At 35.7% G+C, this 27,173-nt stretch overlaps 2 protein-coding genes across 9 annotated transcripts in view; one reads left to right on the top strand and one right to left on the bottom strand.

Annotated features, from left to right (window-relative positions):
* LOC134742441 (dachshund homolog 1) overlaps positions 1–20,933 on the bottom strand; it is a 203,929-nt gene extending 182,996 nt beyond the window's left edge. For all 8 annotated transcript variants that reach the window (XM_063675599.1, XM_063675608.1, XM_063675626.1 and 5 more), the window contains exon 1: positions 19,870–20,933. In XM_063675599.1, coding sequence (XP_063531669.1) covers positions 19,870–20,435 — 566 coding nt within the window. In that variant the 5' untranslated portion in view covers positions 20,436–20,933. The remainder of the gene's footprint in view (positions 1–19,869) is intronic.
* Positions 1–27,173, top strand: part of LOC134742860 (prolyl 4-hydroxylase subunit alpha-1) — a 162,655-nt gene that overhangs the window by 53,915 nt on the left and 81,567 nt on the right. The window lies entirely within an intron of this gene.

The raw sequence follows: 27,173 nt of genomic DNA, 5'->3' as shown, positions 1-27,173 counted from the left end.
AAGACCGTAGCAGCCACGTCTAAGCAGGATATATTCAATAAATGTTTATTCTTTGTTGTTTGATATACAACTAGTAGTTCGCCCCGGACCGGACTGAGAACTCGCGGTTTGAACAACAAGAAAACCTTTAACAATTATATATGTTTGCCGTAATGTAAACGCTGCAGCTTTACGGCTTGAGGGTTCAGGCCCCAAATTCACCAGGATCCCTAGAGGATCAGGCTAGGGGATTCGTGTCATGCTACTCATGCTCCACAGCAGAACCACCTTAGCTTTAATGAATATATAGGAAATATCTATATAATGTCTAGTCTGTTCGGAAAGAGAAGAGTTGTGGAATGTATTGGGACCTATACATTCCACGACTCTTCTCTTTCCGCACAGACTCTTTACAATTCTAGACTAGTTTAAAAAATATCTATATTTATCACTAGTTTCGTTGTACGCTTTCTTATGTTTCAGCTGTAGAGCATACTCCATGGCAGAATTGTAGTTTAATATTGTTACACACGCAGTATGCCTGGTTTCATACTTCACAGTCAGGGCTATAACCGCGAACCACTTCATTTGTTCATATATTTGCCTCTCTATCGATCTTATATATATCTGTGCGGAGGAGAGGCACATAGATGAAATTTTTATTTTGGATGTCTGGCGGCTCCCCTAAGGGAAATTACGCGTTCCACGTCTTAGTCATTAATATTAAAAAAGAACAATAAAATATACGAAGAGTACTATTGTATTATTTCAGTAGTTAGTGCCTTTGGGTAATTTTAGACAGAAAATAGGCAAAACTCTGCATAGGTAGAGGGCGTCACTAGCACAATCACAGGGCCTACCGCGTAACCGGCGTAACAAGACAATCGAAATTTCGGTCTGCCTGTATATCATTCTTGCATATTCGATCAACAGAGAGGCAGATAACAAAATTTCGATTATTGCGTTTCGCGGTAGGCCACCTGTTAACAAATTACCTTGTCAAAAACTGTTTAAGGCATAATATGTATACGTTACTTACACGCTATGGTGTATAATACACGCAGTTAGCAATAAATATCCCTTTATGAGTAATACAATGAAATAATATAATGTTTGTACTCTTTGCAGGCAGGCATTTTAATAGGAAGTATTACTGCAATGTTCTGCCGCCAGAGTGCAGCACTGGTGCACAATACTAACTCTTAAAGTAACTTATACATACTAGGCCTTCAACAGTTTTTTGACAAGTTTTCACTGACATTATACATCAAGGCCCACTGACACTCTATGATAGAGAAAGATAGTCCTATTGCGATTCCTATAAGAGGAAAGAGAAAATAGTGCAATGCTTTGTCCCTATCACCGACTGGGTAGCATCATATATAGGAGGCGATGGCGAAATACCGAATTTATAAGAGTGAAAGAGAAAAAATCCTATGCTGCCAAATTTTATATGAATATTCTTTCTTTTACCCCCGGTCGCTCGGTAGCGCGTATATAACTACTTGTATATTATACTATGTCTATGATCAAGGCGGTTTGTTTCTCAGGTCTGTTTACAAGTGGCCTACCGCGAACCGCGAAAATCTAAATTTCTTTATCTGCCTCTCTATCGATTGAATAGGCAAGAGTGATAGAGAGGCAGAAACCGATTTTTTTATTGTGCTAGTGACGCTCGCTACGCAAAGTTTTGTGTAATATTCCCTATTAACCTACATGCTCATTATTGAATTATTTTTACAAGCAGTAACATCAATAGGCATCTCATTTAATATAATCCGACTAAATTACATTTCAGCAACACCTCCATATTTCACAAAATAAATCAAGACATTATCTAACCTATATAATTTTGACGTATACATCCGAGTCGCCCGTGTTGGGACTAGCAACACCTAACATGGAAAAGTAAATAATAAAGACTGCATGAATCTTAACGGATGACAGCGTTGTTTGGAAAATATTTATAGGTAATATATTATTTATGAATTAGTTTTTTGTTGTAAATGTAAGGTATTTTAAATAGGAATTTTCCCTTATTTTAAATATTTATTACGTAAGAGTCAAATTAATACTTAGCTAAATCGCTTGTAATAAATCTTACGTAACGACATTTATACTTATTATATAATTTATTTTATTGTCTGTAATATGATATTCCAACTAGGTATATGTTTGAAACGGCATTCCTTACTTCTTAAAACTCTGCTTCTTGGGAACGTTTTTTATTTCAATGCAATTAAGTCAAAAAATGAACGGAAGTATTAAAATTGGCAATAAAATTCTTAGGCAACAGGCTGTCTGGCGCTATCAACTATCTGAAGTAAAATGTAGAGCCAGTGTGACTAAAATAGATTATGGTAATGTGCTTTTTTAAAGAGATTGAAAGTCATTGTTGACTAACTTCTCTTTGCGCCAAGTAACATAAACCGACCAAGTAACGAATTAGCTAAACCATCATATTTAAGAAACAAATTTATGACGTTTTGCAACCTTCTTATTTTGGCAAATATATTCCGACACACCCGGGCATGCATATTGCGAAGGGTGGTATTCCATCTGTCCAATCTTGGTCCAACGTGTATTTGCGTTTCACATTTTGCTTAATGAGAGAGTGAGACGCAATGCACATTGGACACTGATCTTGAACAGTGGAATACCACCCCAAGAGAAGAATTGAGTCTCTGGCTTGTCAGGAGGCCCCGGGATGTCATGAACATAAACCGACCAATTAACGAATTAGCTAAACCATCATATTTAAGAAACAAATTTATGACATTTTGCAACCTTTTTATTTTGGCAAATATATTCCGACACACCCGGGCATGCATATTGCGAAGGGTGGTATTCCATCTGTCCAATCTTGGTCCAACGTGTATTTGCGTTTCACATTTTGCTTAATGAGAGAGTGAGACGCAATGCACGTTGGACACAGATCTTCAACAAGTGGAATACCACCCCAAGAGCAATGGCTTGTCAGGAGGCCCCGGGATGTCAGGCCTTTGCACATAGCATGACCGGCCCGGGCCCGTACCGTGCCCGCACCGTCGCACTCCCGAGCCCCGGTCATGACGTAATGCTTTCCATAGAAAACAACGCGCCGGAAGCTCCGGCCCGGTCACGCCCCGGTCTAACGTGAGTCATCCTTTAGGTATGCGATACGGGCCGTTTGTAAAGATTATAGAGCCAATTCTAACGTGTCCAAACTCGGTTGGGGAGTGTCATTTGATTACAGGTTTTTATTGACCACTTCATTATCAGACCAGCTCAATAACACCATTATATATTGCACTACGTTTCGACTTACACGTGTATAATTATGCGACAATTTAAGCTTTGTCCTAATAGTTTTAAGTAAGGTGTGATTTTTAAGATCAAGTATAGATTTCATTATATACCTACGGCAGCAGATATTAAATCACCATTAGCAAATATATACTTATAAGCATTTTATAGCTTTAATTTTAAGTGGTGAGTAACGACTAGGTTTCAGTCTACCGCCCAGTTTCTAATGTCTTTATTATTCTCTAGAAATGTTGTACCTACTATGTACCTACCTATTTACTGACCTGTAAAACATTAACTTTTACCAATAGATGTCTTGTATCTTGTATTGAAATTATTTAAACTATTTAATTAAACGATATTTACAGTATTTCCCCCCAAATCCACGATAAGCCCGTGGCTCTTCACACGATGACAAGCTCTTTTCGTGTAGAACGCTCAAATTGACCGCAATTAAAAGAACAATGACTAGTTTCAATTCCCCAAACTTAATTTCCTTCGATGCAAACGTGTAGCTAACTGGAAATATAACGCTTTAAATACATTAATTTACTCAACCGCTGTTTTTTGACTAGTCCTTGATGCGTTACTTGTTCGAAAATATTAGTATATTTTAGTGTTATCAGAAATATAACATAGTTTACATTAAAAATTGTAAGTAGTGTTGCAACTTAATACTTTATTTAAAATGACTTTTTAGGGAAAGTTGGGTAATTTCTCGATTACATTTTACGCCGTATGCAGTTATTATAAGAATGAGGATGAGTATGAATATAGCTTTAAATTTAATATTAACAATGACTCAATAGCTGACTATACTCTTACCATGCTGTAATGGTGCTGTTTAACCTCTTAAGCCTGTTGATAATTTATTAAATAGTTAGTTCCTAACATACATAACATTTATACTCTAAGGTTTAGCCAAAGACCATCCACTTTCTCATTATTTTTATCAAAGTGAAAAACACTTTGTAGCGTTACAAAACGCCTATAAGCTGTCTGATAGACCAATATAAGTAATAATTAGTCTCTTGGCCTTGCCACGAGTCGTGGACCATTGGCACGCGTCAATACTGACTGACATCTTCACCCATCATCACATTACACCCACACAAACGTGCTGACGCCACTACTGCAATCTAAATCTTAACGAAATTCAGTGGAAATTCACCTTAACACCTTTATTTTAAAGTCCATCCTTTAAGCTGGCCAGTTCTATACGACTGCATTGATCGTTGTAACTAATGTTGGTCTGTCTCTAAAAGCAATCTAATTAAGTTTTTTTTAAAGAGTATTGAAATTTATTGTTGATTGGCAGATGGCGCCAGCAGCTATATTAAATGAATTGTTCATATTGTAAGTCTTGAACTTAACGGTCAAATATAATGTGCGTAGACACGTCTTGTGAGGGCGATTTAATTTTAAAAAAAAAAGTTATGTTTATGAATTTCTTGATATTTGAAGAAGCGGAAATGTAGATACATTTTCACAGGTTCGAGGGAAAGCAAATAGGAGGCTCGTTGCGGTGTCACGTACCACTTTTCTATGCGGCGACACGTTTCAACCACGACTTAACTTGCAAGGGAACATCTCACACAGAGTTCACATTTCTGTGTTAGCTCGTTATTTTCCATGGGAATGAACATTTTCCCTTTTTAGGTTCCAATTGAATTAGTATTCAGTGGCAGAATGCTAATCATAAAAACGTTCTCTGTGGCACGACTCGCGCTGAGCGGCGTGGAATCAGAAGGGATCCATCAACATCAGCGCAATTCCGATCACGAAATCCGCCATCAATCATAAACATCAGAAAGGATTAAAATCTACGTTGCACCTTCCAAAGCTCGAGTACCCTTGTTTTTCTCTAACCCGTAAATACTGAGGGGCGTAAGTACGGCTGGGGGGCGGTAAATATTATCAAGGGGGCGAGGGGGAATGCCCCCCGCCTCGGAGGGGGGCACTATCCCTTATCGCGAGCGTTACCCTCGCCGCCGGCGGCCGCTAGACCGCCAAAATGTGGGACAAATCGATTCCTCTGCCCCATTTTTGTGCATCTGGACCGCTATCGATTTTTATGCACACGGTGGCAATCGATATCATCACAGAAGAAGAAATCTAGAGTTTGTTATCCATTAAACAAAGTTAGACATGTAACAATTGTTACCATTAAATATTTTCATTTTAGTTTTGCTAGTGATTAGGGTGCCGCATAGCCGTGCCGTCAGCCTTTGCTTTAAAATATATTTGCTAACAAAGTCACCTTATGCCGAAGATAATTAGATACCTACTCGAAATTTATGTGAAAGAAATTATTTATTTTTATAGAAGTTATAAATATTCTTAAACAGTTATAAAGCTTGAGTGACTTGTCGTTACAGTAGTGATGTCCTGATGTCACACAGGGCAACATGTAATTTATAAAGGCACACTTATCTGGGGGCACGGCAGTACCCCCGCCAAGTCGCGCAAAATAAAGAGGCACGGCCGTACCATCCTTTTCTCGAAGCCACTCAGGCCATTTTCAACGTACTGTAAATTTGTGATAGCTAAAGCTAGAGCCCTGAATTTTCAGTGACGTATAGAGCAGAACAGATATATTCTCAATAACATGTAATTTGAACATGCAGTTTAAGAATTATGGCATGTCAAAATTCCTTAGTTTTGTCACTGACACACTCACGATCATCATAATTCTAAGGTACTTCTAGCAGACCTACAAGCTCCAAATTTGAAACGTAATTAGTTTTCAGCGTATTAAGCCAATAATAACTTAAAAATATTGCAATATCACGTTTGTTTTAAATATTTAATAACTGCACAAGCAAGTTTGTAATCTTATATAAATATATGCGATAACAAAGTTACGTTTGCAGTTCGTACAATTAGTAGGTTAAGTATAGGTACACTTCGTTGTACTATGTGAGTATGAATGAAGATGTGTATAATTATGATATGTGTATACATCGTATGAGTATGGTATGGGTATTATGAGTACACGAAAAGAAGGACTGCCTACAAAAAGAGATGAGATCCCATCAAAAACATTACATGTAAAAAGATGCAAGTCTCGCAACGCAGTTCTTCTACTACAAAAAAGTTTTGAGATGTAATGTGAAACCAAGTCGGTTATTTTATTCAGTGCCAGGAGGTGTTAAAACCGTAACAATATTAGATACCTTTATTTTTAGGGTTCCGTACCTCAAAAGGGAAAAACGGAACAGTGCGTCTGTCTGTCTGTCTGTCCGTCTGTCCGTCTGTCACAGCCTATTTTCTCCAAAACTACTGGATCAATTAAGTTGAAATTTGGTACACATATGTAAGTTTGTGACCCAAAGATGGACATGTAACGTAAATTAATTAATTTTAAACACGAGGGCCACTTTTGGGGGGTAAATGAGAAAATTAAAAAATAAAGTTTGTTAAACTATATCGTGTTACATATCAAATGAAAGAGCTCATTGTGAGAATCTCAAATATATATATTTTATAATTTTCGGACAAACAGATTAGAAGTTATTCAAGAAAAAGGGCAAAAAATGACCATTCCCCCCCCCCCCCACCCTTATCTCCGAAACCACTGGGCCAAAAATTTTGAAAAAAATACACAAAATAGATCTTTACCTCCTCCTCCTCCTCCTTTTTTCTAGAGATTACCGGAAAACCTATTAGAAATGTGCAGTCAAGCGTGACTCGGACTTATTACTAAGTTTTTGATCCGATCCCTACGGGTTTTTTAAAGACATTTCGCATAAAAAATACATTGTTTAAATTGTGTAATGTACGGAACCCTTGGAACGCGAGTCCGACTCGCACTTGGCCGGTTTTTTTAAATTTAATACATATAATATAATGACTTGGCAATAGCACACAATGCTTTACTTGTACTCGTATGTGTATTGCTCAAACTGCATGTCATTAGGGCTAGCGCTATGTTCAATTAGGATTATTTTAAATAGGTAGTTGACGAGTTAGAATTATCCTTATGTCACTATGTAGCCGTGCGATTGCCAAGTCATTATAAGTATTAAAAAATAAAGGTATCTAATATTGTTACGGTTTTAACACCTCCTGGCACTGACTAAAATAACCGACTTGGTTTCACATTACATCTCAAAACTTTTTTGTAGTAGAAGAACTGCGTTGCGAGACTTGCATCTTTTTACATGTAATGTTTTTGATGGGATTAATATTAAATAAACAAACATATCTATTCAGTATATGTTCAAACGATTGAAGTTAATGAACTTAATCGAGCAAAGGGTTACTCGCTGAAGTACTTTGCAATTTAAAATGTAAAAATCTTTCAGACGTAAAAAGTACAAAATACATTTTGTGACGTCGAGTTTGTTAGTTATTCTACCAATTTTTGTAGTTTTTGGTCTGATCTAATGGAGATGACAGGTTTTCTCTCTCTCCTATCAAATCAAGTTTTTTCCAATAATTATCTCAAAAACGACTCAATATATGCGTCAATGGCAATGTTTCAAATAAACCACTAAAATATGTATTATTGTATTTTATATTAAATTTTTTGTACTAGCCTCTGCCCGCGACATCGTCTGCGTTGAAATCGTAAAACTTGAATTATTTTATGTACAAAAATAAGTAACATATTGTCTAAAAAGTTTCGAACACTACATTGTTAGACATTGGCATATTGATTGCAATAAAACAACTCCACGGTCATAAACTGCAATTTACTACTATCTGTTAAGCTGCAACTTGCCTTCAGCCCATTCGGCTCTACAGCTGCTAAGTTTTATCGATTCTCTTTCAAATGTTGCTAATGTTTTATTAAGTTTTATTATAAACCGTATATCAGAGTTTACGAGGACTGTCTGGGGTTAAGTAGTCCTTATCTCATTCGTTGCTTTGTAACTCTGATTGTATAGTAGGCATTATTTATGTTTATTTATTTATTAAAGCTTAGATTTACTTAAGTTTAATAAAAGTAAGCTCGTAAAATGTTCTTGGCGTTTATTTCCGTGCACAGTGCACATTATAAATTGAACGGAACAGGTGCCTTATAAAAAGCAGGTCATGTTGGATGGATTATAATAATTTCCAATTGTAATCAACGTGTGAATACTGTGAATATGCCTTAATTATTGAAATGTGGTTAAACTATTAAACCAACTTTAAAAACATCTTGTTTTTTGTGATTAGAACAATGAAAGTTATCTCAGAGCAATGGACATGATACCTGGATTTAACATCAATCTATATCTCAAGGAACCTTTGACTTACTTAAATAGGTATTCCACTTACCCAGTGTCTCAGATAGCAAGGCATAAATTAATATCTATAGTTTGTCAAAGGACTGTTTCATTTCAAACATAGACAGAGAGAATCATACTATTTTTGTCTTACACTTGTACTAGAACCCAAAAGAAAGGGATAAATATAGTTTTTTTTATTCCTATTTACTGACAATTTGGTTTGACCAACTATATATCTCATTTACAGAGTGTTCCATTAATAGAAGTGAGAATAAAAGTTATTTTAGTTATAGATTTGCAATTCTTAAATACCATTTTTTTTGTTATTATTAACAATAAACACAAAAAGCAACAATCCCGCCTGTTTTCAGCACATTGCAACAGAATTTTATATTTATTCTTAACATATTCTGAATTATTCTACAGAGAGTAGATTATGCCACATTAAATTGGACAAAGACTTCATTGCCTTTCCTCTTTCATAAACGGATATTAATGTGTGGTTTTTCACGTACCTCCTCATGAAGATTTTAGGCGTCGTTTCGTAAGTAATTTTTACGTAAACTAACTAAATAAATATCCGGCCGATAGCAAAAATCTCAAAATAATTTGGGCAGCATGAACTAAATTACATTACTTACTTAAGAATTAGTAAACAAAACGGAAGTTGATCTGCAATAAAGTCTGAAGTAGAGAGGTCATAAATTGACGTTATCTCAGATTCAGACGAAAAATTGAGCAAAAGTATTCTTTCAAATATAGTCTCAGTAAAAAAGGTGAAATATACTCGCTTATAGAGATAATTATGACGACAAAATCCAAAGAACCCAGATATAGAGGTTCGCTTTGTCCCACTAAACAGAGGTAATTCAGTAAGTACTAAAGTGTCGGAACCTCAGCATGAGTTCCAGCTATGGAAGTAAGAGGCCAACTTAGTTACCTGACCAAGCTTGACTGTAATATATAAATTATATTTTAATATTTATTCGTATACTTATAATTATTCACTGAACACAATGAAAACGATACAAATTGAGCCTGTTTAATTGTTCTTGAGTGTATTATACTTGTTTTAGACCACACGTACATATTTTATGTACTAGGAGTCATCGAAGATTACTTCAAAGTTACATTTGCATAATTTAACTACATATTAAGTTAATACCTAAACCTATTTTTATTTACTCATAAGGACATAAACTAAACGTAGGTAAACTTTACTTATGTACTACATGGTAAAATAGATATTCAGACGATTGTTAAGTCATAGTAACCAGATGTAAATGCATACAATAAACGGTAAAAAAGATCTGATTGTACGCACAAAACGTTGTAACAAGGCCCACTTTACTCTAAGCGCTGATTATTTAGTTTAATTGATTATTACCATGGGAAGGCGACGCTCAGCTCGCTCAGCTTTTTCTCGTATCACTATAACGGGCTAATTGTTCAATCTTGCGGAATCTCTACACAATAATAACTTCATTTTGTCACGCCGCGTAGATAGTTTTTCCCGAGCAAGATAGTGGCGGATAAATGGTGACTTGACGTTGATAATGCAAAGAATTTAGAAAGAAATCATGCGTTTCAAGTTATGTTAGGAAAAAATATCACAGTGCAAACGTATTTTCACATTTTATTTGATCAATGATGCCATCAATCAAATGGAGCTTGAAAAGTAATATAATTACTTCGCAGTTAGTATCAAGTAATGCGCATCTCAATCTCTCAATGTCAACTTCAGACGTAGCAAAAACAGTCACTCACGTTAATACAAAATATGTGAAATAGTCCCAAAACATTGCCAATTTGAACCTGTACGTAGAGCACTCATAAAATTAATACGAGTGCGAAGCTGGCAGCATCTTCAGTATTCGCAGCTGACGCCATATCCCATCTAGACCTATGATTATTCCACAGTGTATATTTTTAGTAAATTATTTTCTGTCCCCCAATTTTATTATTCTATTAACAAGGTAAACATCTCTAAATTCTATTTAATTCGCGTTACAGTGATTAACAATAATAACGTACCTATCAAATAAGTCACTGAGTCAACTCCGGCGCATATGAGAAGATTTTCACTGGCAATTAGTAAGCGTGTCTTCACACAATGGGGAGCGGAGCGCGTCGCGCAAAAAGGTCGTTTTCCTGCATTTCCGCCTCCCATTGTCTTGATCTAATCTGCATTGGATTAATGACGATGCACGCCTTCAAACGTACCGATAGAAAAAAAAATTTCATAAGTGAACTTGCACCGGCGCCGGTCTATGGTCAGGTATTGCATTAACTGAACTTCAATTACATGCTGATTTTTTTAGAGACTCAATTTTGTCATACAAATTAATTTCCATTAAGGGTTTTTTATGATTATTGTGTTTTTACGTAACGTTATATATTCATTATTTCTGAACATTATTTATTGAAATGTATTATTGTAGCTAAAGGTGCCAGTCCAAATAAATTTGACCACTTTGATTATCGGCAATATAACGTTTTGTAATTGTGACCTGTAATAAATATCTTATACCAATAAATTATGTCTATGTTTATATATTTGATTTTGTTCTATGTATCTAATGCTACACCTTAGCTTGCGATACAGAGTTTTATAAATAATTTTAATGTTAATAAAACTCACAGCATGTGGTAAAGCCAATTAAAGGGCGTAGAATGCAACATAGTATTTTGAAGACCGTAAATTAAAACAAGACTTTTATAACTTTGCATCATTCGAATATTTGTGTCCTCAAGATCCTTTTATAATCTTAGCCGAAATTCTAAGTCAATGAAATAATCTACCTTTTAAATATGGCATGAAAATGTGCAACAGTTTTGTTGTTAACCGTACTTTCATTAGTAGAACAAGCGCAATCCATCATTTTCTCGCAGCGTTTATACAACTGTAACAGTTCATCTCATGATAAACTGCAATGACTCCCTCTTCTGACTATAATTAAACATGATTAGAGCTCAACACATGGTGAGCCGCAATTATAAGACGTTACAACGGCTACCGGCGCTACACGCCATGCGATAGTTTCCATCAACCATTCAATAACTAACACGGATGCGAATTTTAATTAGGCGAGCACGTTGTTTCATTATGTCGCCCATTTTTTCTGCATTGTTTTGTTGACCGTGACATTAGCACTCGGCGAGGTTCATCGGTGGATGGCTCGTCAGGAACGAAACGTCACGACGCGTGCAAGCGTCGCCCCCTCGAAGCTCAAAGTGTTCCAATTGTGGGAAGCAAACGTCCCAAATCCATTCAAATCCGCAGTCATGAATGAACGAAATGGGAAAGAGACGGAGGCATTTTCGCGAGAGGCACGAGTGAGATGCAATTTGAATGGTACGCGAAACGGGAATAGAGTGCGAGATAATTCCGTCTAGCCGGAGGGATTCCCCAGTGTCATTGGTGTGCGTTTTCCGAATGTTACGGGAATCGGGAATGTCGGCACTCGTCTTCCGTTCGTTTCCATTCGTATTGTCGTTCGTTCTTTCCGACGTACCCCTGCCACTTGTTGATCAATCGTAATAAATTGCCGCCATGATTTTCCCATTGTGGAGCAGTTTGTCGCTTTACTGCGGAGGAAATTGAGTTTCCTTCAGTTGGTACTATTTATTTGTCACTTGAGTGAATAGCTTTTGGAGCTATTGTTGTTGCTTTATTTGCTTAATATTGTGATTGAGCATTATGCTTGTCTGAACTTTTACTGAAATCAGACATGTATAATTGTCTTTGTTAGTGAAAGGCCGTTTCCATTTACATATATTGGAAGTAGCCGGCAATGAAGCAAGTTTGAGACAGTCTATATTGAAGGGTACAGTGACAGAACATGTCGTCACTTTTTTTGAAAAATGAGTTTTTAAATTTAAAATGTAGAGCTCTCAATGAACTATAAGTTACAGCTTCGGTTACCTCTGTAATCAAAAAAAAAATTTTCTTACTTTTAAAAACACCTATACACGAAAATAATATGGTTAATTATGTACATCGTTCCTTTCAAACCGCGATAACTCAAAATATTGTCAGTGTGACTAAGAAGCATTAGTAGTATCCAATGCTGGTACTTCTCATGGCTGTATTTGGCAATAGTTATTTGTGCAACAAGAGAGGAAAGTTGGTTTTTCTTGCGAGTGTTTATTTTGACTCCCGAGAAAGCGAAAGATTCTATAATTAAATCACGAGCGAAGCGAGTGATTCTAAGTTAGAATCTTGAGCGTAACGACGAGGGACTCAAAAACACGAGATGTAAAATAACTTTGCTCTCGTGTTGCACACTTAATTTTTCACCCAAGTAGTGAGAACATATTAAAGGTTAAAATGTATTTCGAATTACACAGAATGATACAGGGAAAAAAAAGTATGAAGTGGCAGTTCATGGCCTTCACTAAATAAAAAGCTACTTTGTTTCACTCCCTGGAGTGAGGAAAGTTGCACTTTCTTCACTCCCTGAATGAGGAAAGTCGTACTTTCCACACTCCAGGGAGTGACGAAAGTAGGCTTGTTCGAGCTGCTGAGGTAAAAATATTTGTGTTGCATCTCTTTCCTTTGATATACAAAATAAAAAGGATGCAACACGAATATATGCCAAATACAGCCATGTGAATGTGAAGTGCCAGCATGAACCAGTAGCACAAACAGAGGAACGGAAAACAAAAAACAATCGGAATGTAGAAATGTGTTCGGAAGTATAGTATAGAAAGTAAGGTTGGATTCGATTGCTGTGCAGATTCAATTGATAATAGGCGCAGCGGAGCGTTGTGTGAACGATGCTCACCGCAATAAAAATACTAATGATGACTTTTATGATTGAAAGCGAAACTTGCTAATCAAATCACTTATTTCGGCTTATTAAAAAACCTCATGAATTTGTAATGAACAATAAAGAAGCAATACCTACACATTTTAGCAATTATCTAATCAAGTGTTTTGAAGTATGAGCTCGCAAGTTTAGTGTTATAAAGTTACATTTTTGCAAAAATCTTACTTGACTTACTAATGACTCATTAAGCACAAACTTTTGTATTAAAATGAATTAGAAAATCAACTACCCAAAATATAGCTATCCCGATGCATCAAATACCTGTCACTATTGACTTTTAAAATTAAAACACCAATAAAAAATCTGGCAACTTCATTTAAAAACCAGCCGTTCTATTAACATTGTCTTCCTATCATGCACACCACACATAATCAGCTGCAGGCGCGGCGTGTGTGAGACACTGCATTGCGGCGTCTTGGTTTAATATTTCATTGAGAACCACCACTTGGAGTCATGCCAGTCGGAACCACCATTCACGATATTATTCCCGACAGATACCTACCGCCTAAGCTACGGATACATACTTGGCCTATTTGCAGTTCGTGGCGATCCTATTATATTAGTGCGGTCAGAAGTCATGTCAGGACTGCTAATACTGCTGTATTGCGCAGAGCGACTTAAGCTGCCCGTGAAATTATCCATTTTGAAATGTACATGTCGATTCATCAAATCCAACGTAAATTAATGGCATAAAATGGCATAAATAAATTATACAATTGATTTAAATTGTTATCCGAATAACATTTTAAAATCTACATCCATACTAATACTATAAATGCGAAAGTGTGTATGTCTGTCTGTCTGTTACCTCTTAATGCTTAAACCGCAGAACCGATTTAGTTGAAATTTGGTATAGAGATAGTTTGAGTCCCGGGGAAGGACATAGGGGTGAAAAGGGGGGTGGAAGTTTTTATGGGGAATCGATAAAATACAGATTGGTTAAAAAAATAAGGGGTGCATTACATTTGTTATAATTACTTTTCATATATTATAGTTTGGTATATCGTTACTTTGAATAACGTAATAAATGACATACTACCGTAATACCTAATTAACGGTACACATAATGTAATTATTGGTACAATGGTCATAAGGCATATTTACACTTCGTCTAATATATATTGCCATAATTATTACATACTCTAAAGCATATTATTTGTTATAAAAAGTGATATCACATAATTATTTGTGTGGCATAATAGTTGCATGACATAAATTGGTTAGGTTAGGTTGAAACTGCGAGTCCGTACAAACGAATAACTACCTAGCAAAAGGAGGGTTAGGTTAGGTTAGTACTTTGACCCCCCCGTAGAATGAAATACCTAGGAAAAAATGTGGTTTAGGTTAGGTTTGAACTCCGGCACCCACAGAATCGAAATCCGTGAACAATTTGTTTGGTTAGGTTAGAACTGAGACCTCCCTAGAATAAAATAGCTGGCAAAAGAAGTGGAATAGCATAAAATAAAATACATAACTTGAAATTCAAAATTGTAGGGCCTGCGTACTAGTTATAAAAAAAGTATGTAATATGTTACGTTATTCTGAAATAAAATATGCTAAAAATGGTTATACAATATATGTATTTATAATTGGTAAAATTATATACTTTATATAATTTTACGTTATATGAAAATATAATATAACAAATGTCATTATAAAACATGTCCATATACTATTTAAAAATTATATTACAATAGGCATTATATCAATGATAGTTTAGATGAAATCACAATATAACAAAGGAAACGTATAATAAAAATTACGTTATAACATATAATAATATATCAAATGACGTTATAACAAATGTATGTTATTATATATATATTTATATAAACATTACACACCCAAGAATAAGCTACCCAAATTACTAACTCCACGCAGACGAAGTCGCGGGCAAAAGCTAGTGTACAAATAATTCTAATATCTGAATCTGAATCACGTACCACAGCATACATACCATTTTTTTACAGACGCATTCTGTATTTATTGGATTACTAGCTTTTGCCCGCGACTTCGTCTGCGTGGAATAAGTAATTTGGGGAGCTTATATTTTTATCCAATCTGCTTTTTATTGATTCCCCATATAAATTTCCACCCCCCTTTTCACCACCTTAAGGGGTGAGTCCTGGGATAAAAACTATCCTATGTCCTTCCCCGAAACTCAAACTATCTCTATACCAAACTTCAACTAATTCGGTTCAGCGGTTTAAGCGTGAAGAGGTAACAGACAGACAAACAGACAGACACACTTTCGCATATATTAGTATGGATTAGTATAGATTAGTATGGATTACAACGCATAAAAATAGCAGAACTGCGCGTCAGCAGTAGAATTGTAAAGATATGTATAAATTATACGATAAGATAATATATTTCAAAACAAGTATTATATCCGAGTATATTTTAAGCTAGGTTCGTTTTGATAGTGCACCAGCTAGTTACTGCATAGGTATAGGTACTGCATCACGTATTTACATGCTTCACCTACCTACTTCTATGCATTGCATTAAAACTTGAGGAAGGTCACTTGTCAATCTTGTAATCAATAAATTGACACACGCGTACTCTAAATAATACTACAAAAATTAAGAGAAGGCTTTTAAACTGATTTTTTTTTAGCCGCGTAGCTAATCATAAAATGATTTTCCAGCATGTCCTGCGAGATATCCGTGTGGCACTCCTTTTGAAGGCCGTTAAATTGTTTACATTTCTCCACAGCCCCATGCGACAGCGTGTGGCCCTACCTACGAGTACCTACCTGGGCTACACAAAAGTTCCAAAGTTCCTGCTAAGTTCCGGCACGGGCACGGCTACCGGCTACAAAGGTAATGAGTTATTTCAGTGTCTTGTTTATTTACAAAATATCACTACGTTTGAAGACGGACCATCAAAATGAGTCGTTAAACTGGAAATTCCATAAAAAGTGTTGTCGGCGTGTTGATGACCTCCGTAATTGAAGAGCAGAGACAATGGACGGAACCCGACTGAATTCGATAGATCCAACTGGACGTTTCGGATTCTGTTCGGTGTCGGTCGTCTATTGTTTCATTCTTTATTTGACAATAAATATTGCAATCACGCTCTCCGTTCTTTTACAACACTATTATTAAGTTCGTTAGTAATGAAAGTTAATTATTGTAAATTGAGAATTGTTTCATGTAATTCATGTTACATTATAGAAATATTGTAAATTATTGTGATATGGTACTTACATGTAATTAATATGGCATTATGTTTTCTACTATTGACATAAAAAATAAATTAACAATAACTTATTCCTAAAATTCAGGACCTGATAAAATAAATACTGAAGTAGTGATCAATTGGATCGCTAAATTGATAAAACATAACAGTCAGTAACTTAATAAAACTTGTTTAACTCTCTAGTTCGATTTTCTTAAAGTGCTTGAATTTTTTTACAATTCGGACACCTTAAATATTTAAATGGTGACAGGGTAAAATTTGTTTTAGAAACAACCAAGTCCTGCCAATGAATTAGCTTAGATACATAAATAATACAAAAGGTAATCACGGTCTATATCCCGGTCAATATAAGTCTAGCTTAGGTACGTATTTGATGCAGTCATTGCATTCATCATACTATAGCACACAATAAACGAATCCGACATCAAATGCATCACTCAATTCAGAAAAGCAAATCTTCAAAGAGTTAAAAAACACAACGCCCTAACGTTCCGTTCTCTACGGTAACGTAACCCGATCTTCGTTTATCTGCCGTCAAGCAATTATTGAAGCGTGAAAAGGAGCGACCTCCTATTATTTACACACGTTTTGTAATGCGGGCATTCCATTTTTGAAAAATATTGCGTTCCTAGCGAGCAACGACATGCAGGGGTTGCATTCTATCGTATTATCTACCTACTGCTGTACTGTACTGCTTTGCTTGTGCGTGGACGGATTTTGCAAAAAAACTGTCTAAAAAGTTCTCTATCTATAAATACATAGATACCTATAATTGCACGCAATTTTTTAAAGTAGGTACCTACCTGAATATGAATGGGTTTAATTTAATGCTTTTTTTAAACCCCATTTATGTTATGAACTTACTGGCCATGTTCCATCTGTGCAGCGAAAGTTAACCGTTTAACATATAAATGTATCATTGTGTCGGTGCATATATGAAATTGTGGTCAAATTAAGACTCAATTACGGGCTTTAATTACCTACCTCCTAAGGTGTGTAATTGTGTGTGTACAAATATTTTATAATTCATTAAATCTTCACCCATATCAGGTACTTTTATCCCGCTTATTAATACCTAAATTTGACTGACTATAATTAATTGATTAACCGTTAATCAATATTGGAAACCATTAAATGAACGAGTTATTATTTTTATTCATTAACTTTTTTATTATTATACTGTGTGTTACGTAAGATGTAGTCTACCTAGCGTAAGTACTTAATAATATATGAAACTCTAACATAATAAATAAATTATTCGAATAATATGTCCAATGTCATATGTTGTAGGTATGAATTGAAATAAATTAAAATAATACTTGCTTAGCATTACCCTGTAAACCTTTCCTTGTGTAAAAGTTCGAATTAATTGCAAATCCTATTACAATTGTTTCTTGTATTGCAAAAGGTTAAAAACAAAGATAATAATTACAAGTATGGTAAGATAGGTAGGTACAGGTACCTACCTAAAGATAGACCGTTTGTTACTAATTCATCACATTTAAAAGCATTTAAACAAATATCGTGAGTAATGCTAAAACACAACAACACAACCGATAGTTCTCAAATATCTATGTACATACAGTTACAATTCCTAAAACGCCTGATATACCGGATCTACAATTTAAATAGGTAATAAAACTAAGGCATGTTCTAGGTAATAATTGTAAAAAATTTGAAATTGATCCTTTATACATCACAGTTACAACTAACTATATACAAATGCTAAGGAATATTTTTTTTTTATTAAAATAAAACTTAAGCTTGAATGCCTCCGAAATCATACGAATCCATTTAGACATGTTTCCACTGAGCGATTTCTCTAATTCAACATTGTTTCTACCTGATCCGTCATAGGACGTTTTTTACTAAGTATAGGTATGTACCTATTTGCAAAATGCTTTTTTAAATAAAGCAAAGTACCATGACATTCAAACACAACTAAATGATTGAGATTCCCGTTGGCCAATACATACCTAAATATGTACTATCCTATTTATAGTATTCCAATGAATAAATTATCTCATTTAGGGCCACATAATTTCATTACTAGGTACCTTTATCTTGTTACAGAGACAAAAAAAAATGAATCATGACTTATTTATATATTTTTAATCCTCTCATAATAAGTAGGTACCTATAAGAAGACCTAAGCAATCAATCCTCTTTTCTCACGTTATTTATTTCATTGCATTATATAAGGCAATCGTCAAGGAATCGTACTGAAGCATTTGTTTATTTTGTTCAGCATACAAGCCTCGCGAAAACACGAAAACTAGGTGCGTATGAGATCACGAGCCGAAGCAGCCTTTCAATGATAAACCCGTAAACTGAACGCTGAGTCACATCACAGCAGTCACAGCAGCCGACGTTTCCGCCCAATAAACAAACGTTATATTACAAACATTAACCGTCAATACAAGCAAAAATTTAAATTTACTACTCCCAGGGCGACGCTTCCACGGGACATTACATTTTAAAAAAACGTAACGCGTCCAAATATTAAAATTAAAATATCCTATTTAGGCCTACCCGCCGCTCCGACAAACAAGACTTTTTTTAATCTAACTTTACCGTTTGTAAAAATTACTATTTAAATATTTAAACTTCACCCGCTAATTAACAGGGATTTAACCCTTCCGTCCCCGAAACTCACTTTAATATTTAACCCAGTGGAAATATTTGACGCGTATTAAAACATGAAAAATTTATGCTTAGCACAACCCTCGCGCTTCAAAGGAATGTAAAAATCCTAAGATATCCACCAAGAGAGTGGTCTTAACAGTAAATCATAAACATAAAATTCCTTGTAAGTAATTCGTTTGTGCTTAAATATAAAAGATGCGTCTCTATAAACAATAAATAAAACTGAATTAAGAAAAAAATAAAGGAACGACGCTAATTTATCTCTATCGTTAATATAAATATGTATATATATACCTTATATATATATATGTAGGAACCTACTTAATTAAAATTAATTTAGTAGTAGTAAAACATAATTTCATAATTAAGAGTAGGTAGGTAAGTTTTATTATTTTTGATTTATTACCTATTTATTTAGCTATTCCTACCTACCTAGCTGCTTTTTGATGTAGTTAATGAACATATAAAAATAAATAATAGTAATTCATCTAACGTCAAGAGTTAAGGGTTCCGCATAAAAATCACAACAATGGGTAGGTAGAAAAAAGCGTACAGTTTTCTTAAACTCAAAACAGGCGAATGAACAGATAAAAGTTAAAAAAAAACACATCACTTTACCGTCGCTCGACTCGGGCCGCAGAGGTGCAACAAATGAAACATTCACATTCACACGTAGAGGTTGTTGGGACGCGGTAAAAACGTACCTTGCCGTTGTGCAGTCCCGGTACAGCACGTCGAAGTCCTTGCAGGAGAGCAGCTTGCAACGGTTCACGCCCGGCTGGATGGCGCCCAGCCCGCGCAGAATGCGCACCTGCTCTACGTTGCACACCAGCGGCACTATGTCCAACCTCTTCAACTTCGTATACACTGTATGTAGCCCGCCCACCAGGTGTTTTAGGAACAGTTCGAACGCCTGTGGCAGGCACAACATAGTGTCCCCTTGGATTATGAACGCGGCAACTTTCTGTCCTCGATAATCAACTAATTTACACTCGTTTGCCGAAGGGTCTGATGTCGAGATAGGAGGAGGGCTGCCGTAGCGCGGCGGCCCGTGGTGGTGCGCGGCCGCCATCAGTTCGAGCGGTGAGTGGTGCATCATCTGCAGCGAACCGAGCAGCCCTAGCCCTGGCGGCGGCAGCGGCATCCTCGGCGCCAGCAGCTGCGGCGGACTCATAGCCCGCGCCGGCGACGTCGCCTTCACTCTCGGCGAACCTCCTGAGGACCCGCTAACTTCGCTGGCGGTCGACGCTGAGTCCACGGCGGACTCCATGCTCGCAATATCAAACTACGCGCGCATCACACACACGCCCGTCGCGCGCGCCGTTTCGCGCAACAATAAATAAAAAGCCGGAGCGAAACGAGGGCGCGGCCGCGTGCGCGCGCCCGCCCCGGCGGCCCAGTCTGATTGGCCGGTCGCCTTCGGAGCCCTAATTCGATTGGGCGACGACGTCGCCGCGGAGTCTCCGCCCTTTTTTCGTGTGCGTTCAGAGCGCGCGAAGAAACGTTTCTGTTTCTTTTGGGTGTTGTGCGGTGCGGCCGCGCGCCGCGGGCCGGGGGTGTATTGATAAAGAATGTCACCGGCAATCAATATGAACCGAGGTGCTGGAGAGCGAGTCGTACGATTTCCGCACCAGTAGAACACAATCGCACGCTATGATGCCATATCTACACGATCTTCTCTAACGCACGTGGTATCCTATCAAGTAAAACTTTTGTTGTAATGGCTCGATTACAAGTTTGTAACTTTGATCAATTGCTACTTTGAATACCTACATACTTGGTACTTATCCGATAACTGGAAACAAACTTTGATAACACAATTAATAATGGATGCTGTTTAGCAAAAATCTGTCAATCCACATTAATTTTTCAATAAAATGTCAACTTTAAGCGTCAATTATTTCGAGTTAACATGTTATTGCAAAATGCATGTGGGTTGACACATTATTGCGTATTTTTTACATTATATGTAAGTAATGTAAGTATTAGGTAATGTGAAAAAATACAATGTATGATAAATAAATAAATGTAAGTAATAGTTAATATCGCTATCGATTGAAGCAAAGACTATGTAACTCCATATTAGATGGATACAGTGTAAGGAAAAAACGTGCCTCGAAAATCAAGAAATTTTTATTCTCGAACAGATGGCGCCATTACCTTTTACCACCTTTGGCCTACTCTCGAATAGATGGCGTTGACGGTTTCGTTTATTATTTAACAATTTTAACGCATATCAGTAAAATAACATGGGTGAAAATCATATAAAAATAATTCATGCAACAAAAAAAATCATTTATACATATATAAATACATTTTTTAATGTTTTTATTTTTTGTTTTATGGCGGTTCCCTTAGCCAGAAGGCGAAAAATCTCCTTATATGATCATGTTTTTCTAAGAGACGTTGATATTCGTGGACGTGGAAAAAATATACGTAGTTCTTGATTATATTATCTTTAATTTATATATATACACGGTGTTTCCTGTAACAGGAACAATAAATTAAACTGGAGGCTGTATGCCTCAAACTGACCAACATTTGTTCAGCAACTTTTTAAAATTGTGAAATTTTTAGATTATACCTTTTGCATACTAATTAAATATTATTTTCAATGTACGCTGCTATCTGTGTGTTTGACGTTGCTTGTCACCCTTTAAAAATAGCAAATTTTGCAATACATTGCGTCATAGAATAAACTTTAAAGTGTAATGAAAATCAAAACACAAGTTATTTTTAAAAGTTGCTAAACAAATGTTGGTCAGTTTGAGGAGTACAGCCTACAGCTTATTTTAATGCTCCTGTTACAGGAAACACCCGGTATATAATCCCGTTCTTTCTTGCGAAATGTGACAGTGATAGCGGCAAACCGATGGAACGGCCTTAACCGTGTGTCGATAGATGGCAGTGAATTTACTGTGGCTACAAAATGTACTATGACAGTACCGCTCTATCCTATTATATCCTCTTCGGATTGAAGTAAGATTAGTTGCAACAGAGTGTGTGTTTATCCACACCTATTATACAACGTTCGCCACTTGGTTGACTACTGTTCTGCTCTTTACATGTGGTTTCGCGATTATCTCTGTATTGTTGCCACTAAAATGTGAGGTGTTACCTATTTAGTAACTAGGTATTATTTTTTCACTAGATGTGAAAACAGTTAGGTCTAGAGTAAGCATAGCATATCTCCACTGATATAATGTAAGTATCTAATCTTCTATCTATAGTAGGGTTGCCATACGTCCCCGTACGCCGGGACATGTCTCCGTTTAAAGCTCGGCCTCCCGATGTCCCCGCCATCAATAAGTCACTTACATAGGTAGGTACAGTGCTACATAAAATTGTAGATATTAAATAAAATTGAACTAAAGCGAAACATAGTGGCAACACCAGTTTGACCAGGTTGACTTGTCACAACACAACCATATCACAATAGGCTAGATGACACATTTTTATTAATGGTATCAATCGATCGGGTTTATTTTTAGGATCAAATTTGTATATGGGACCCATTGCATTAAAGCAATACAAAAGTCAGAAATGATAGTCAAACCCCGACAGTCGTACTTCACTCGTGAAACGCTTCTAACAAAATGATAAGTAAACGTGACGTCAAGTTCACTGAGAGCCCATTTTGAATGTATGGACAAAATAAGTAAATTGCGTTTTTGTCGGCGAAATATTGCGATATGTATATAGTTACTTTACAATATTTTTTTGGATAACATGTAAGGAATCTAATGTTACCCTTACTTTTTTCCTTTTTGAAAGTTGAAAAATTACTTAAATTTTGAAACCCATCAACTCATCAGTCATGTATTTTTGTATTATTTCCATATATTATTTTAATATCTACATTATTGTGATAAATTACTCATTTTCTATCCATGTTAACTCATTTTGTTATTAAATTCAACATGTGTCATCATCCCTTTCCCATCAAACCTGGGGGCCACTTTTGGGGGGTAAATGAGAAAATTAAAATAAAGTTTGTCAAACTATATTGTGTATCAAATGAAAGAGCTCATTGTAGGAATCTCAAATATATATTTTTTATAATTTTAAGATAGACAGTCTAGAAGTTACTCAAGAAAATAGGCAAAAAATGACCATCCCCCCCCCTTTCACTCCGAAACTTCTGGGTCAAAAATTTTGAAAAAATACACAAAATAGATCTTTACCTGTATGTAAGTACATAGTACATCACCGGAAAACCTATTAGAAATGTGCAGTCAAGCGTGAGTCGGACTTAATAACTTAGTTTTTGATCCGACCCCTAAGGGTTTTTCAAAGACATTTCCCATAAAAATACATTGTTTAAATTGTGTAATGTACGGAATCCTTAGAACGCGAGTCCGACTCGTACTTGGCCGGTTTTTTTATTTCAAAATACCTTATGTTAAACTAGTTAATTTTCGAAGAAAATAAATAGTAAGCATCAAAAAATAGAGGGGGCTCCAGTACAAAACAAACACGATTTTAGTATTTCTTCAAGATCTGTCGCTCAGCGGGCTCTACTCGTATCTCATGGCCCGTAGTAGGTGAATAGACTGGGCCACGCGCAAATAGTAAAAGTTTTTAGATATTCTTCAATTCAGGCATATTATTACCAAACGGGACGAGTCCCGTTCCCGTCCTCACATAGTTAGATAAATTTTATTGATTATATTAATATTATGAATGTCAGAAACTATCACCGGTTCTAACTACACCACAGCCCCGTGGACACAGGTACCGGCGCAAGAAACGGCCGCTTGTCGGTCATCGCTGCCCGGGTGATAACACGTATAAGTGGTTAGGTTAAAGTTAAAGGACATGGAGGCCGATTCAGATATTGATTTCTTGTTATCAAACGGTTATGGATATGACCTGTCAGCTGTCAATTGTGACATTTCTGGTTTCTGGTCCAGAAGCTGACAGATCATATCCATAACCGATAATAAGAAATTAACATCAGAATTGGCTCCTGGTGCATTAACATGGGTCACAGATATGTATAATGCTTCCGTCTGGCTCTTGCGTTACGGCTTTTAGAGCATCAGCTGACGGTGTTTACACCGCGATACAGGCGGCTGACGATTTGAGGCAATTATTCACAATAGCATTTGAACTTTAATTTGACTAAGTTTCGATAAGGACGCGATGACAGTTTTTTTGCATGTACATGTGACCTGCTGAAGATCTTTTTTAATTCACAATAGTGTAAGAATTATATTTATAACTTTACCGAAATTTCAACGCGATGACTATTTTTTATTGTTTCATGTTTGGTATGGTACTTACCTATTTACTACCGTCCACAAACGGGTATTTCATCGATTTAAGCGGCCAAAAGTCAATTTTACAAAATGTATGACAGTGACAGGTAAACAAACCAACTTCCTGGATCAAGGTGATTGCCTGATTACGATTAGTCTAGGGATCATAATTACCCAAACACAAACTTTGATTGTGAATTTTTGTAAAGTCTAGTTAAATATTGAAAAGTAAGTGATAGATCCCAATACAGCAGATAATAAACTTATACCATTAGGTACCTATAATATTTTTATTAACTTTTGTAGTTTTTAAAGTTAATCGTTTTTGAGACTTAATTTTTGTTTATATTTTGCAAATGTACAAAAAAGGCTTATAGGTACAAAAAATACGTTTCTTGAATAGGGCCTTCCTAAATTGTTCATTTTTAGGGTCCCGGTTTTACTCTTTGGGTACGGAACCCTAAAAATGAACAATTTAGGGAGGCCCTATCCAAGAAACGTATTTTTTGTACCTATCTCTATACCTAATGGTTAGCCATAAAAACCTGTAACTTACTGTCATGTTAAAGAAAAAATAACCCAGTCAATAGAGGGTTACATTACACCTCGGAATACGAGATAATAAGCAGGAAACTCGTATCACACACATCAACATCACATTATGACTTTTGTAAAGCGCGTCGAAAGTTATGCAAGGTCAAAAATCATAAAAATCAGTTTTTCACGAATATCAAGGTTTCTATAGCTCCAACGATATACGGAGTTATATCTATCTTTGATAGATGGATACAGTCTAAGGAAAAAACGTGCCTCGAAAATCACGAAAAATATATTCTCGATCAGATGGCGCCACTAGTTTTGGCCTACTCTCGTATAGAGGGCGTTGACTGTTTCGTTTGTTATTAATAATTTTAACGCATACCAGTTAAAGAACATGGGTCAAAATCATATAAAAATAATTAATGCAAATAATAAATAATTTATCCATATTTAAATACATTTTAACGTATTTTTATAAATCTTTATTTTTAGTTTTAAATTTACTATGACAGTACCGCTCTATCTTATTATATGCTCATTGCTAGTATGTTACATGTCAAACATTTTTTCATGCGGTCAATCGTTTTCAAGATAGAGGGCGTCGATCGCGCGATGGCTGCATAATCAGCTGAGAATCTTTTTGAATAATACGTTCTATTAGGTTAATATAAAACAATTACCCCTTTATTCGGTTTTAATCAAAAATTAGGCTTTGATTTGAAGCCCTTAACTTTGTGTATTTCCACAGGATAGATATAAATACAAGTAAATGTTTTACAAACTTTTATTTAAGTGACAATGTTCATATGTAACTATGTAAGTGGTCATAAAAAATTGCAAACCATTTTTTGTCCACTTCTTGGTTTCAGATACCGTTAAACGTGACAACATTACCTTCTGTAAGCAACTTTACCTTTAGTAGCAAAATATTACAACTAAATATAAATAGTCCATAGAAACCTGGTGAAAAAGTTACTAGCTTTTAAAAACTATGGCAGGGAACATACTTTTCCCCTCACTAGCTCGGAAAGCCGTCTTTTATCCTTTAAAACAAGCGGGGAAAAACGCATTTTATCCACTAGTTATAATAATATATAATAGGTAGCTTTTATGACGTTAGTATCCAATAAGAAGGGGTTTTTCAAAATTCATCCCCTAAGGTGGTGAAAAAGGGGTTGAAAGTTTGTATGTAGATCATTTTTTTTAGTGCGGGACTTGAAACTTCGTATAAAGGCATATTATTAAAATACAATAAAAGTGATTTCAGCGTTTTTTAAAAATTCATCCCCTAAATGAGTTAAAAAAGGGTTGAAAGTTTGAATCCATTACAAATACTTTGAAACTTCCTAGAAAGGCATAATAGCCGATTACAAAAAAAAGTAAAATTGACGTTTTTGGAAATTCAACCCCTAAGGGGGTTAAAAAGGGGATGAAAGTTTGTCTTGGGGTTCAAATTTTATAATATAAATGTTTATTAGTTATAATAAAAAAACAAGAAAACTCATTTCAGCGTTTTTAAAAATTCATCCCCCAAGGTGGTGAAAAAGGGGTTGAAAGTTTGTATGGAGATCAAATATTTTTGTGAGTGTGGTACTTGAATCTTTGTATAAAGACGACGTTTTTAAAAATTCATTCCTTAAAAGGGTTAAGGGTTGAAAGTTTGTATAGGGTCCAAATTATATTTTAAGCTAAGAGTTTGAAACTTCGTTAAATCATTAAAAGAGAAGAAAGCTAATTTTTAGCATTTTTGAAAATTCATCCCTTAAGGTGGTGAAAAAGGGGTAGAAAGTTTGTATGGAGGTCAAACATTGTTTTAAGTGCGCGACTTGAATCTTTGCATAAAGGCATGTTATTAGAATACAAGAAAAGTGATTTCAGCGTTTTTAAATATTCATCCCCTAAAGTGGTTAAAAAGGGGTTGAAAGTTTGTCGTGGTTCTAATTTTATTTTAAGCTAGGTACTTGAAACTTCATAGAAAGATATATAAATAAAAGAGAAAGAAACTTATTTTAGCATTATTGAAAATTCATACCCCAAGGTGGTAAACATGAGGTTGAAAGTTTATATGGAGATCAAATATTTGTTTGGGTGCGGGACTTGAATCTTTGTATAAAGTTATTAGAATACAAGAAAAGTAATTCAAGCGTTTTTAAATATTCATCCCCTAAAAGGGTTAAAAAGGGGTTGAAAGTGAATCTATTACCAAT

Source organism: Cydia strobilella, chromosome 1 (genome assembly GCF_947568885.1).
Source record: "Cydia strobilella chromosome 1, ilCydStro3.1, whole genome shotgun sequence".
Taxonomy (NCBI): Eukaryota; Metazoa; Arthropoda; class Insecta; order Lepidoptera; family Tortricidae; genus Cydia; species Cydia strobilella.
This window is presented reverse-complemented; position numbering and strand designations above follow the sequence as displayed.